The sequence below is a fragment of the Rousettus aegyptiacus genome, unplaced genomic scaffold (assembly GCF_014176215.1).
Source record: "Rousettus aegyptiacus isolate mRouAeg1 unplaced genomic scaffold, mRouAeg1.p scaffold_m13_p_5, whole genome shotgun sequence".
In the NCBI taxonomy this organism is placed as follows: domain Eukaryota; kingdom Metazoa; phylum Chordata; class Mammalia; order Chiroptera; family Pteropodidae; genus Rousettus; species Rousettus aegyptiacus.
Window position 1 is genome coordinate 52329882 of NW_023416308.1, and position 15983 is coordinate 52345864.

At 34.0% G+C, this 15983-nt stretch overlaps 1 protein-coding gene across 8 annotated transcripts in view; it reads right to left on the bottom strand.

Moving 5' to 3' along the window:
- Nucleotides 1-345: 345 nt before the first annotated feature.
- The window catches only part of GRIA4 (glutamate ionotropic receptor AMPA type subunit 4), a 320071-nt gene continuing 304433 nt past the window's right edge, over nucleotides 346-15983 (bottom strand). The window contains exons 16-18 of one of the 8 annotated variants that reach the window (XR_001598786.2): nucleotides 15284-15398; nucleotides 6842-7089; nucleotides 346-2821 (exon numbers count right to left, since the gene is read on the bottom strand). Coding sequence is in view for 5 of the 8 variants with exons in the window: in XM_016159687.2 (XP_016015173.1) it covers nucleotides 2657-2821; nucleotides 6955-7089; nucleotides 15284-15398 (415 nt within the window). In the remaining 3 variants the exon portion in view is untranslated. Of the gene's footprint in view, nucleotides 2822-6841; nucleotides 7090-9295; nucleotides 9455-15283; nucleotides 15399-15983 lie in introns of those variants that run through there. The other 7 variants (XM_016159687.2, XM_016159686.2, XM_016159689.2 and 4 more) reach the window with 7 other exon arrangements.

Genomic DNA, 15983 nt, shown 5'->3' on the forward strand with positions numbered 1-15983 from the left:
GAAAGATATCTTTAGAAGTATAGCTGAAAACCAAATTAAACCCCTGCTTTGGGTTATTTAATTATCTGTGACAACTTTTCTAGCTAAACAAATTATTCCACAGCTAGGTACAATACATGGAATACCGTCTCATCGGATCAGAAAATTCATCAGGTCATTTTTTTTAAGGTACTCCTTTCCAGTGAGGTAGACAATATCAATGAAATCGGCCAAACTTCAGCTTCATATTGACTCATTAACTATAAGTTAGCACACACTCTAGAGACTGTTAATGAGGAAAGTTGTCTTTCTGCTTCCACTTAATCAAATTAATTCAATTCAATTCATTCATTCATTCAACAAATATTTATTAAGCACCTACAATATGCCAGGCACTGTGCTGGGTGCTGGGGATACAACTGTGAACAAGATAGACACAGTCCCTGCCCTCAAGGAGCTTACAGTCTAGTAGTTATACAGACAAGTACACAGGCAATTACAATGCTGTATGGTAAGTGCAGTGATGGGGAGAAAACATTAACAGGGCACCTAACTCAGTTTCATAGGCAGGAGGTGGTGAATGGAAATCATCTGAGGGCAGGTAAAATTCAGTTTGAGTATTGAAGGATGAGTACAAGTTAGTTAGGTAAAGAGGAGATAGGGAAGAAATAGTAAATGCAGTGTCCCATGTGCTGCTTTTGAGGTTCACTTGCAAAGGGGAGAGACTGGGTAGGGGTGAGAAAAGTCATGGAAGAGATAAGTAAGGACAAGGACCAGGTCATAAAGGGACTCATTTGCTCTGTTCAAGAGCTTGGAATTTTTCCTGAGGGAACTGTGTGTGTGTGTGTGTGTGTGTGTGTGTGTGTGTATGTGTGTGTGTGTGTGCGCTATAGCATACACGCTATAGGTTAGAACTTTAAAGATTGCTCTTACTGCAGCACAGAGATTGAATGGGGAATGGAATCTTGAGAGCTGAAGCAAGGTGATCAATCCTTCACCTTTTCCAATGTTATCTTTTCTGAGATCACACGCTGTGCTCTCTCCAGTCTATCCAGTTGCATACACTCCTTAAACAAGCCTTTGACATGCGGTTTTCAGCTCATCCGTAAGGCTCTTAACATACATCTCTACCTATGAAAACTCAATTCAAGGCCAGACTTCCAAAATCATCTTAACTTGTGCTTTCTGCCAAGATCTCTTAGTATTGTTATGTTTATTTGTATTACAGTACTTATTATTTCAAATGATTCAAACCTTCTTTTGAACCACATTCATTCAACCCATATAAAACATAAGGTGATTGTTGCAAATAAACATGGGTATAATTTTCTTCACAATTTTCAGTTGAAAACGAGAAGGAATTCTTCATTCTGTTATTGGTGCCTTCATGTGATTTAAGTGGAATAATAAGAATGGGGAAAAGCCCAAAGAGACACATTATTTTATGCAGCAAAATACAGTCAAGTAAAATTTCAACACACAATTACAGGGTATGTTGCTGTTACGGCAATGATTCATTCCCCTATTCAAACACTCCATCTTTGACAATTTAACCCACTAACCAGCAAAGATCTGTAAAAGAGGGTAGCTTAGTATGCAAAAAAAATAAGGGCTAGCTCCATTTTCCAATATGGCCCACGCTTGTACAATTCTTCCTACAGTCTTATAATTTCTCAAATAACTTTGAGAAAGATAAGAAAAACTTTAAGCTCTGTAGACATTGTAAGAACATCTGTTGTTTTATTCTTTTTGGTGGGTACAAAAACCACAATGTTGTACACAGAACAAGATTATAAATAATATCGATACCATGAGTGACCCGTAGTCTCTTTTGATTCTACATTGCAGACTGATGATTTTACGTTAACGTCGTCTTTGTTTTGTGTTTGTTCTTGGTAGTAAGACAAATGCAATCTGGACAGCAACTCATGTGACGGAGTGAAGGTTACAGCAAACAAGAAGATAAACAACACCTTTTATAAAAAAAAGTCTCTAAAGTTTATTACAGTGATGGCATTTATATCAATTATTGCAATGTATTGTTCCCTAAGATGGTTAGAAAAAAGAATTGTGTTGTTCTCTACTGAATTTACGTCAGTTAAAAAGCAAGCATGTTTCAGTATTTTTCTCCAAAGTAAGTGTAAATACTTCCTTTAAATTTTTTCACAGGATTTACATGTTTGTTTATCATTTTCTTATCACAGTTTAGTGATTTGTTTTCTCAGCTGGATAGTCTTTCATCGATTATATGGGTGTTCTGGAGACACAGGTTAGCATGTTCATTGACTTCTATAACTATTTCATCCCTTGCAGTGAAGGCTAAGGGCTTTCCGAGCAAGAACTTCACAGTTGATGCACCAACTCGCAAGTCTGATTAGTTTTAAAGTCCACTCGAGTGAAATTTGTTGCTGTTAATACACCCATCCCAGCTCCCCCCACCCGCTCCCCGAGAAAACCTAAATGGTGAGTTTTCCTGATATAAAATCTGAGTTTGGGTTTCCGAGCTGAGCTCATGCACACGTTGCTGCTGCTGATGTCCGGCGCATTAGGACGTACTTCCCGCTCTCAGCCGAAGGATTGGTTTAGCAAAGACCTGCGCGTGGCGCGTCCCTCGGGGCTGCGTTCCCATCAGTCACCAACACAGTTTAATTAAGGCACTCAATTATTTTTTTGGTTTTTATGGTAGGTCTGATGCAATGACAGCCAATCCTGAACTTTGTCTAATTGCAGTTCCAGTGTGTACAGCCTTTGGGCAGTCAGGCGTCAAGACACGGCCATTTTCACCCACACTCCCAGTGATGGATAATCTGGCTTTGTTTCTTATGGCTTCAGAAAAGGTCAGCTGGGTTGCATGGAAAGGAAAACAGAAAGAATGTGCGGTGTTACAACATTTATGTTTCTTCAACAAACTATGACACAACAAACACCAAATTATCAATAATTAGACATCTGCATTTTTTTCCCCGTATTCATTCGGTCACATGAAAAATGGTTATCACGGGAAAGAAAAGCTCAACTGCAGGGAAGAATGAATTAGTCTAGTGTGTGGCCCTACTTGTTTAAGAACTCATCCTAAAATCATAAAACAAGATTTTGTTTAGCAAATCTGGGTAGGTCACATCTTTTAACTCGCTGCACTCTATACCCTAGTACCTCTAGTTCAGTTTAAAAGCTCCTTTAGATTTGACAACTTCTTTATTTTTGAGTCTTTTTGTCTGGCTAGAAAACATCTTTGTAAGAATTATACTCTTAAAATTGTGGTGAATTTTCTAAACAAACTATATACATAGAGTGTTCATGACAGATTTTCCTGTTTTCAGAACACAGATCTATCCACAGACACTTTCATTCACTCACAACAGTTATAGACATGACCCAGAACAGCACAATTAGTGACATAAAATTTGTTCTATGTCTACTACAGAAGCTAAGGCTCATATTTTAAGAAGTTTTAGGTGCTTAAAGGGGGTGCACTAAAAGGGGACATGTTTCAATACCTTATGAATGGGGAACTTCGCAGATTGAGGTTATGGGTTCAGGTCTCTGAAATCCTCATTAAATTCTTTTGTTCTCTGTCATATTAGGTAGCAGAAAATAATATTATACAGAAGAGAAACAGGCACTATCATGTAAATCTACTGTTTATTCACTGTCTTTAAATTCTTTCTAGAGCTGAATTTTAATGTTAACTCAAAAGGAAAATAAGGTAAATAAGATATTCCTTACATTTTTATAGCTTAGATCATAAGTTTCTCATAACTCATGATGTATCTTAATTTCCTGTTGTGAATTTAAGTAAAACTAATTTGTTAGGAATTCCCATTCCTGTATTTATTCTGCCTTAGAACTGAAATATTTGAATAATTATACATTAAATAATGCAGTTAATAATTGGGGTAGAACAGTTATAAGGAAAAGGTTTAGAGATCAGGTACCCTGATAAGTGGAAGTCAAATTGCTAGTTAATGACATATTTTTGATAAAAATCAGGTCACGATCATAGTTCTGCTTTAGTGAATCATCTCAAAAATTAATACTTATCTTCCTAATCAGAAGTCAGGAAACAGTCTCTACAGAAACTCTACTCATCACTAAAACAAACCAAGACCAAAGTCTGAATTTTTTTCTTCAGATTTCCTTTAACATTTGATATTAAGTAAATAGAAATTGTTTTTAAAAATTAATAGTTTAATTTTGTTTCATTTTAATTTTTTTGAAAGGAAATTCTAAAATACAATGAATAAAAGCCATGTGGGGTTTTTTTTGGAGAAATTTTTGCAGAAGGCTTTTACCATAGTATCTATTTTTGTTTTCATTCTTTTCTTGATTGCCTTTGTGAGGAAAGAAAAACATTCAAAGCAGAAAAGTTTCTTGGTAGTTTTGAGTAGTTTATTAATACAACTGAAGGTATTACTTAATAAATCTTTGTCAATTCCTTATTTTCTCTTTAAATCTTAGTGTTCTTAGTTCTCAGCATTCTTATTTCCTATCCTCTTATCTCTGCTTCTTCCACAAAAGCTCATTTCTATTCATTTTGTTGTGAACCTATTGAGGCTACTAGAACCAGAAAATGTGCTTGAAAATTTCCATATGGTCTGCATCTGGTTGGATTGTTATGACTAATAGCTATGACCTTAATTATATGTGTTCTCTTTAAAGGCTGATCACTTTTAAAGTAAATATTCCTCCACATACTGGAGGTTTCAGGTTTTGAGATTCTGGGACAATGTTATCTAAATTATCAATCATTTGCATAATTATGGCAAGTAGAGTCTTCAAAAGGAAAAGGCCATTTAATATGGGAGTGTGATAAAAACTGCTTACTCTCAATTCTCTACAGGTACAGATCATCTCATTTACCCTGAATGTCATTAAATCTTTTAAAAAGAGATATGGATATGAATTTTTTCTTTTTATTTGAAATTTATTGTCTTACGAGTTCACCCCAGCCTTAAAGGCAATTCATGTGATGAACTGCAATGCCAGATTCTGCTCCAAAAACATTATACATGCAAATTGTTTGTATATAACCTGGGAATTTATTTCTTTTAAAAAACCTCCCAAAACATTGTAAGGAACTAGCATCCGTGAGTATTTCTTTCTAGAATTTTCTGATATTCTTTTTTCTTTGCTTTGTTAACTGCCCTTGGACCTTGCTGATGGTTGAAATGCTTTTGCGATGCCAAAAAAAAAAAAAAAAAAAAAGTCAGTTTTAATGAACTGGTTAAAAAATTTATTTAAGGCATTTTATAATATTAATCTCAGCATGAAGTCCATATAACTGGCTCTGAAAATTTGTCAGGTATTATTTTTCTCAGTTTGGGAAAATTTCTCCTCAATTCTGTAAATATTAAGATGAAAACATTCATATAATGGCCAAGAGACCTTGATAGCATCCTAGTTTGTTACTTTGCTATTAGAAGACATGCTCGAAACCTTCTGATGTGAGTGGATTGAGGGTATTATTTTTAATTTTTTTCCAAAAAAATTGGGAAAGAACCACTTTAGGCTTATCTGTGTGCAGTTATATTCAGTCATTGATTTCAAAATTATAGATAAAAGTAATAAGATTTTGGTTAAAAGGGATGGCTTTTGTTCACTTTAAGATACTGACATGTATTTCAATAGCTTTTATATGAATAAATAAATATTAAAATCAAGCAGGGTTACCTGGCATAACCTCAGATATACATCTCATTCTTATGAAAATTATACTGGGTTTTTGACCCTAGGGCACATCAAGCACTGAATGTCTCTTGTGGATTTAAAGGCTCATTTATTATTTTAATCAGAATGAGAAGCTTATTCAGTTGGCTATTATATATAATTTTAGAAAATGGGTTTTAGAGACCTGATTTTAGGAAGGGCAATAACAAATGCTTTTAGATCTTATTTTCAAACCACTTTATCATTAGAGGAAAAAAGTAGTCATTTAGATTCTTAAAAAAATGATCTTCCTCTCTTATATTTCACTGAATGCCTATAATTTTTTATTGTGACATAATGAGAGGATGTGAGTAAGTTAGGCTGATCTGGCTTATTTAAAAGCAATTGAAATTTAAAAATTCATAATAACTCACTGCAACTTTTATCTTTTACAGAATTTCTCCTAAAGAACACATATATTACTGACATTTTTGATGGAAAAACTGCTATATTGCCTAAAATGTCTGCTCATGTTAGTGATATTGTGAACATAAAAGCTGATTTTCATCTAACAAATGTGAATTGTAGTCAATATTCTGATGATCACTCCTGCCTCAAGGTCTGGCTCAAGGACTATTGTCAGATAAACAAACAGCCAGGTTTTACTCTGAAAAATATAGGATGATGGCTAATGTAAAATAAATTAGAATAAGAATTAAAATTTGTTGAGCATTTACTATGTGCCATGGAACTTTTTACATATATTGTTTCTCAGAAAAGTTTTCCCAGAAAACTTTATCTGGCAACCGTTTAAGCTTTGATCATTTGAATCAGGTTTTATGCTTATTTTGTTAGCACTTATCCTAAAATTGGATTGTTCCAGGAAAGATAGCCTGGTCTGTGTACAAGGAAACCCAGATCTAATTTCCAATTTCTCTCAATTTTTGAGTAGGACACACAGTTTAAATCATTTCACAGAGCAATTCTGGAGGTTTGTTTTTGTCTTTCTGACCCTTTCAATGCAGATATCTATTGGCAACATAAAGTTTCAAACAGTACGTCTGCAGCCAAAGAAAACCGAACCACTTTGCAGTGAAATTTTTAAAAATATAAAGCTCTAATTAGAAGCAAGCAATACCACCACTGGACAGACAGGTCACAACACCGCGTTTACAGGATGCATCACCCACTCACTGTAGTAGGCCCTAAGTCCTACCCCTAAATTTTAATACTTTCGGTTCCATATACGTTGTAACCTTCTCTATAGGTTGCTAAATTCTGGGTATTCTGCGAGGAAGTTGGGTTAAAAGTCTGTGCACTCTTTGCCACCTTCATTCTCTTCGCTTCTGCCCTGGACTTGTAACAGAACTCTATCAAAGCCACCAGCATTGCCAAGCCCAAGCCGCCAACCAGAATGTAGAAGACGCCTGCTACGTTGCTCAGGCTCAAGGCACTCGTCTTGTCCTGTAGGGGATAAAGACACTTCAATTAACTGTGGAAATGTCACATCCAGAAGGTAAAAGAACACATGAAATCCAAACAACTAATTAACATAAGTGCTTAATTTAACCTGAAATTATTTACATGTATAAATCGCTGACGTAGGTTTATGGATTTAAACATAGAGCTTATAGCTCTCAGGAGAAGACAAATTATGATGATTACCAATAAATTGTGTGTAATTACATTCAATAAAATCGGTAACATTTTTATCATTATTAAATATGCTATGAAAAGCACTATACTTAGTCATAATAAGCATTTATATATTACATAGGGTAGCAGAAGTGGGCTTATTATTGTTAAGTTTGAAAATGACATGTTTAAAATATGATTACATGGGAGAGAGAACTCTTTTGGCTTTCCTGCCATTAAAAGATACTTTTAATGTTTACTATTTCTCTTGAATAAATCTAATTTCACATTTTCTACTTAAGGAACTAAAGTTTTTTAAGCTAGCAGTTTCACATTTTACTTGTCATTACTTCACCAAATGATGCAAATAATGTGCTAGTATACACATCATTTGTTCTTTCAGTCACATCTGTATGGGAAATCTTCTGGAAAGTGTCACTTTTACATATTATATACTATTTAGTAATAATTATATATGCATCATACTTGGGTAACTTTTTTTAAAGATAACTTTTTAAAATAGACAAATTATCGTCAATTGAGAAATAAATTATTTATGTATGGACAAATTTATAACTACTTTTATTGGTTTAAAAATATGATTCAATTCCTACTGAAAAACACTTAATCAATTAATATCTTAGGCATATTATTCTCCAGAGCTTCAGTATTGTATTATCTCATAATAAATTCAGAAATACTCAAGCATATGATTGGAAGATATTAAAATTATAACAAGAATTCAGACCTTTTCATATATTATAAATATGTATATTACATAACATTATTTGAAAACTATTTTGGGTAGACTATCTGAAGGATGCCCTCTGGCCATCTTCTCAGCAGTGTTTCATGCAAAATGTGATTTAGACTTAAATAGTTTTATTAGGAGAGTGTTTAGTTAAAAAGATGCACTGTGTACACTGTGCGCTTAGCCATGACATCACCTGACTATGCCAAAAATTTAGGGTAACTTCATTTTGTAGCAAAATCACTCAAATATTTATGCTTCTTGGACTTTACATAAAGATTTGAGATAACTATTTCATTACTTGGTCAAGCTTATCTCATTCTGCCCTGGTTTAAAGGCAGATGAAGTGATTAAAATATAGGGATAAGTCCTAAAAAGGATCAATTAATAGTACTTTATCTCTTTCTTAAATTAATTGAGGCTCTTCTATTTAAGACAGTCAGTTTTTTAGTCTTAGATTAATATATATATTAATATATATGTATATATTTTTCTTTCTAAAAGAAGACAGAAAAAAATGAATCCAAGAAACCTCAACTATGATTTTCTGGCACTGTTACTATGTTCTATTAATGTGGGCAAGTATTTCAATTCACTGATAAATTGTTACTTTTTTCTTTAGAATGAAAATACAACTATTTGTAACAGTATTTTCTTTTGTACTCAACAAAATCAGGCTTATAGTTTTCTGAGTTTGTCTAAAAATAATTCACAACTAAAAGATCTTAGAACTTGAGAATATTACTCAGAAAACATTGATTTATTAAATCATTTTGCTAAAATAAATTTGGAATATTCATTCTGTTTATCTGTCAGCCCAAAAATATGATAGGGCCTCTTCAAACTAAATATAATGGTTGCCAATACAATGACAAAAGGTTAAACTTCTGAATAAGATATATTTAATATTTAAAATCTTTTTCTGAATGACTACTGATAGGTTTCCCATTTCTTGTTTTGAAAATACATCCGTCCTTGAAATAATAAATGTCATGGTCTTTGCCTCCAAAACAAATAAAAACCTAACCAAAAAGCACTACTTTTATTAGTGGTACGTAAGTTTGAGAATAATATAGGAAATTTTATTATTTTATATATTTTTCTGGTTAATTTAAATTTGTTTAAAAGCCTTAATATCGGGAGCAGGTTGCAATTTCCTTAAAAGACAGGCCCTGTGGCTGAAATTTATGATATTAGCTTCTATTTAGGCAGTGTATAGAGAAATGTTTAGTTTTCAACTGTTTCCATATGTTTTTTGTGTGTGTGTGACAATCGCTCTCATTACTGCTTTGTGAACACAAGAGGAGGCCCGAACTGCAGCGACTGACCTTGCTTCCAGAGTCCTTGGGTCCACATTCACCTTTATCGTACCACCATTTGTTTTTCAGCTTGTCTAAGACGCCTGCCTCACTGAGTTTCAAAACGGCAAGGTTTACAGGAGTTCTTCACGTGGAAAATAACATAAATAACATTATATATGTTATTTTATGTTATTCAAGTAAAACTACATTAGAATCGCATGGCAAAGTGACAGAGCAGAGGCCACAGTAGGCGCTATGTCTTGTACTGTAGGCCCAGGTTTAGAATCAGACATAAAACTGGGGCCTGCTCCATCGCTTCAGGTAACAGGCACATACTGCTAGGGAGGATTTTTAAATAAAATGTATGCAATTACTGTGAATCCAAAACTATTGGCCTGGGTTGGGTTTCTTGAGCATTTACAATTTTCCCAACATAAGCGTGGGAGTCATTCAAAACCCAGAAGCTCCTTTTTTTCCCCCTTTCAAAATAAATAGAAGTGGCTGTGGGTTATCAGACAGACTTAACTAGAAGCTATGTAGGACTGGTTTCATTTCTCACATGCATTATGATTTAGGTAGTAGGATTTTACTTAACGCTATAAAAGGATGTCTCCAGCGCCCATCATTAAATGGATTCCTTCACCACTCCCATCCAGGAACGAATTGAAAGAGGAGGGTGATTCTAGTGTTACTAAGGACCACTTTATGCAGAGGAAGGTCCTTATCCACACAGATATGTAAATAATTATTTTAAAATATAAGCTCATGCTAATCTTTTCCTTCTGAATTGCAGTATTTCACCTACTATCACCAGGAGCAATTTTCAATCATTTTCTGTCTACATATTAATATGTTTGAAGTATAAAGGGAAGGGACTATAATATATTCTCCTAATTCTTAACAACAAATACATGATAGGTTTGGGGTAAACAAGATTTTTATCAATAGACAAAACTCTTTGTACTATAAAGTCCCATTTTTCTTTTCTACCTTTTTTGAGTCTTTCAATTCTAAATGTTTCATAGGGACTCTCAAAAAGTCAGTCATCTCTCAACATCAGTGTTCCAAGGAATCTAAGAATTCTTTCTGCTTTCATTCCCATGTTCACCTCTGTGTATATAAAATAAAGAGCAAGAAGATGAATGGGAAGCAGCAACTCCTAGCATCTTTTGTTGTTACTGTTTTTGTGGTTGGTTGTTTTTTGTTTCTTTTTGCTTTTATAAACACTCAAGAAGAGAATTGTTGTAGTCCTCTTGACATTTATAAGGCTGCCACAATTGTTTTATTTGACTGTGTCTCCTAACGCCTCTCTTCTTGGAAATGTTGAGTGCTTTTGGAGAAACACAGCATGCATTTATTTAGTTACTGGAAAATTAATTCCATAAACCTATTTACACAACTAGGTAATGCATTTCTCATGATAGTGATAATGGTAACTAACATTTTACATATTTAGTTGCTATTATCATTTGCATTTTACAAAGGAGGAACCAAAGCACACAGAGTTTAACTCATCTATTCACAGAACTAGGAAGTAGCTGTATCAGAATTTGTAATAGTCTGACTTCATTGCATGTGCAATTAAAAACTTTAACAATATAAAACTCATGAAATGGGGTTTCTAGTTGAGTTTTCTGGTTAACAGCTTTAGTTTGACCCATTTATTTAGTATTGTTGGTTTTGAAAAAATATTTAAAAAATATGTTTTTCTTTTTGTTTATCTGGTTTCTAAACACAATTTAACTTTTGTATGAATGTTATAAGATCTTACAAGGTTCATTATTCCATTTAAAAATATGCATTTGCCACATTCCCAGAATCCTGGGTTTTGGATTAAAGTCTAACATGAGCATGATTTAACACTTTTTATTAGAAACTGAATTTGGGATGAGATGGGGTGAAGGTTATGGTTACTTGGGGTGCTTGGTTAATTTAGTCCCAATCTAGGGGCTATCTACAGACCTTCTCCCCTACTTCCACATTTCACCCTCCACTTCTATTTCTGAAGTGACTCTTATAAAACCACACCTTGGGTTGGTGGGTGAACTGTGAATTCGTTGAGAGCAAAAGCCACGTTTCACTCATCTATGTAAAAGAGTATTTACCAGGGTATCCAACTCAGTGTAAGTGCTCTGTAAAGTTGCTACATTTAAATGATTTTGAATCCAGAACAAGAGTTTTCCTTTAACTGATACTATAAGTTTTTAAGTTTCTAGCCCAGTTTTGCCAAAGCCTTTTAAAACCCACTTAGGTACATTATATGAGCCTATATTGCACTTCTTGAATGGGTGCAATGGGAGGAGGACTTAATGTTAAAAATAGAAGAAAAATGAAAGCAGTTTCCTTCAAGTTTCTTCCAGAAGGGGAGGTTGAAGGCAAATTAGAGGATTAGATGAAGACCACCTTTGGTTTATCTTTCGTAAATTTTTTCCTTGCTCTGAACTCTCATTTTCTACAATAACCCCTTTATTCTTGCATTGGCTTCCATGGCTGTGGTGAAGGGGTGTAGGCCATTTACAAGTGTAACATTTTAGACAGAAATGGGCTGTATTCTTCAAAGCACTAAATTAAAAACTGGGTATTTTGTGATCTAATATAATTCCTGAAAAGCACATTATTTGATAATTACAACTACAGAATGAATGATTTTTATATGATTATGCACATTCATGAGTGTGCCTATTTTTATACACATAGAAGTAGAATAAAGTATAAAACACAGAAAATTTAAATAATTTTATAGATCATGGATGATTATAGGCATTTGCCAAAATTTCCATCTAGAACCAGGATTAAACAGCTCACATAAAAATTGGCATAAAATTCTGTATGTGGTTTGTGCTCAGGCTAAATGATATCAGATTAACCACAGTGGAAAATGAGTTTTAGACATCACAATGATATTTTTAATTGGTTCATTGTCAATTAGTAAATCTCTGTTATTTTATTCACAAGAATGAGTATGAATTTCTTACGATCATAAAAAAAGACCACATTGCAATAATGTTAACATTATTGAATAAGTTTTCAAACAAATTTGTACCCTGCCCCCCCCCCCAAATCATGCCTTTCTGCTTTATTTCATTTAAGACGTAGGATCTATTTCCTTGTTTCTTTTATAAAATTTTTACATTTCACTGTGAAGCCTCTGGGCCGAGGGCTGTCATGCTCAGAACTGCATGCTCTGAGAATGTTTATCAGTCGAATGGGGGTGCTAATTATTTTGCAGCCCTGGGGTGTGATTGGAAGCTGCCAGAGACTTTAAATAGTTCAGTTGTTGGTTGGTTATATTAAATCATAAGCTCCCTGAGGGGAAGGACAGTAGAGAATTCTCCTTTTCCCCACAGGTACTAGGGCTATGGCCTTGGTTAAAGCAGAAGTTTAATAATTTGCTGCTGACTAGAAGGCTGAAGATATCCTCCCTGGTTACAATCCTGTGAATGACAGGTGGGTCAATTTTCTTCTTATAGGAACCTGTTCACATGAGGAACAGCTTTCCATCGTTTTCCCCTTAGTTTTCTCCTACCAAGATTCTGTATATGAAAATCAGAACACCAGATTTCAGCATGCTTGTGCTGAGATCTCTAAATGTGTATTCCCCTGTGCGCACCACCCGTCCCCCGCCCCCACCAGTGAATTGGCAATATTTAATGGGCTCTTCTGCTTTGGCTTTACACTCAGTAAAGGCTTAAGAGCTAGCTTTGTTCTCCAATTCAACATTTTTGTTCCTTATTCTCCCTCTTTTGAAGATCAGGCAAAATGGGAGAGGCAAGGTGAGTTTAAAGAAAAAATCAGACGCCTGAAGAAGGTAGAAACAAGAATGAAAAAGCAACAACTACCTCTTGGTTATTTACTTTGATCTAAATTAGGTGAGGTCATTTAAATATCACCTTTTATCACAAATTCAGATTACGCATATTATCATTTAGATTGTAATTACCTATTCTCTTGGTGATAAATACTAGATCAATATTTTTTAGTATGAAAACAAAATTCCTGAGGAAAAATGAAACATAATCCAATTTTATTTGGGGGAGCATTTTAGGTTAATTTTTCATAGCATTTTAGAAATTACTTGTTAAGATTTGAAATATCATTTTATAGTTCACGTTTGGTAAAAATACTATACCAAATACCTATAAGAACAAGTAATTTGATTTGTGAAAATGATAAGTTTAGATTCGTATTTATTTCTTTAGACAACAAATATTTATTTAGTATTCATTATGTACCAAACAGTGGGTTTGATGGAATCAGATTAAAATCCAACTGAGTTGTCTGACCTCATTTAAATAAATTAAAATGACTCTTATTACATAGATTTTTCCATTATGTGTACATTTCTGCTTCTGCTTGCTTATTTATTTTCCCTCTTGAGTCTTTAATATACACTAAAATAGAATTTCATTATTCATTTTTGTGGAACATTTTATCTGTTAAGCGGTGTTATACTTCTTTTCTATTTGTAATAAAAAATTAAAATTTGCAAGTAAAATTTTTCTAATGGACTAGAATATCCTTGCTTTTGTTTCCTCTGGTGCTATTAGAGCACATTTTCTTACACTTATAATTTGCATGGAGAAATAGTAGATTATTAGTGTAAACTTGAATAATTTTCTCTGCATATATACGTACATATATATTTACTTGTATTTTTATGAAAATTATCAGTATGTTCTAGGCAAACTAGGGCTCTAAAATATTAAAAGAATTAATACTCATCAAAATATAAAAAGAATTGATACTCATTAAGAAACCATGGCTGGTGACTTGAATAGAGATGTGTTGAAGGGGAACCATCCGGGAGGAAGCCCTAAGAACTCTTTCTAGCCTCTCTCTGCTCTTGTTCTGTAGGAACTTAGATTCTCTCAGAATAAGGATGTGGATGATCAGGAGTGGGTTCACACAATTCTTTCTCTTTCATGCCCTCTCTGTGGCCAGAATTATCATTTGGTAAAGTTATTAGGTGAAAATACACAAGGGAGCTGAATTTCAAAGGCTCTTTAGAATGGGAGTTGAGGGGAAGTTTGTGGCATTGTAAAAGGGCAAAGTCAGCAGGCATTTGACAGTTACACCTTGAAAACAGAGCATTGTTTTGTGGGTTAGGTGGCTAAGTGAGAGAATTTATAGCCTGAATAAGAACCTGAAGAGAAGTGGGACTTCTTGTTTTGGGTAATTCTCTAGATTTTAACAGAAACACAAGAATGTATACTTCTAAATTTTCAATATTCTTATATACCAATTATATTGCCATCTCTAAATTGTTTTTAATGTTTTTTTTCTAATTGTATACATTTTTTTTTCTTTAGACACTGTTTAGAAGTTTTAAAAAATTTTATGAAGCTGGAAATATGACATGGATATAGTGAAGACGAAGCTGAGCTGGTCTCATTTTTAGAGCTTGATCATTTTGCAGTTCGATCCATTTATAGGAGGCAAAAATGTCTAGCTCGTATGACTATCTTTGATTTATTATTTAACTTGTTATTTAACAGAAACCTGAGGATTTAGGTGGAGAAATGATTTTCTGATGGGTATGCTAGACAGATAATAGGTGAAGCCCCGCTGTTGCCGTTACTGAAAAACATTTCTTGTAGAAGTTCTGTTGAAGAAAACAAGAAACACATTCCCTCTCTTATTCTCCCTCCTTTCTTCACTAAATTGCTCTTTAAAAAACTAGCAATCCTTGCTGCTTTCCAAAACCAAGGTTTATAGGACTACAATGTCTGAACCACAACCTTTTCAAAGCCAGAGATTTTCAGTGACTATTTTAATTAGGTTGGTTAGTGTGTCCTTACATTGATAACTGTTGCAAATATTTTTGCTTTGACAGTAATTGCATACTTAAGTTTGTGAAGGGACTTGACTAGCAATTCTGGTAGTATTAGTATGTCCAAACCGTAAGTCTCCTAGCAGATGCACCTATTACTTTACATACTGTTTACCCGCTTTTGGTGACATTGAGGCTAACCTTGGAGTCACCTCCCCCGCTGCCACATTCTCCTTTGTCGTACCACCATTTGTTTTTCAATTTGTCCAAGAGGCCTTGTTCATTCAGTTTTAAAACTGCGAGGTTAACAGCATTTCTTGAAACGATAAAACATATTTTGTAAGAAACTGCACAGCTGTTAAGATGTTAGAAGGAATGAGGACTTAAGTAAGCTTTCATAAGCTTCTCCCAGACGCTAAATAAACCTCTCATTTTGCCATTCCTGCAGCTCCTTCCACAGAGTCCAAACCAAAAGCAATGGTAAACTAATTTCAAAGTGTATTAAACATGTAGTATTTAGTGCTGTTCACTTTCACAGTTCATTTACTGTCAAATAACCGACATCATCATCAACCAATTACATAAATTTCTTTTCAACCTTAAATTTACTAGTAATTGAGAAAGAATTGTGTCTTGAATTCCTTTGCCTAGAATGTCAACGACTCAAAAGAGATTACAATGAAAATTCATTCCCAAAAGGAAAAACATAATGGCATAAACAAACCAACAAGCCAGCCACTAATTTGTGTGTGTTGATTTCCTGACAATAAAGAGTATGGCTTAATTATTATTTTATTGTTTGTGAGCACTTAGTTTGTTCATTTGCTTGATTTAGTTGGTCTGAGAATTTAGAATTTCCATGTTTGATTCAGTTACCTGGGCCGGAACTCATAGGATAGTC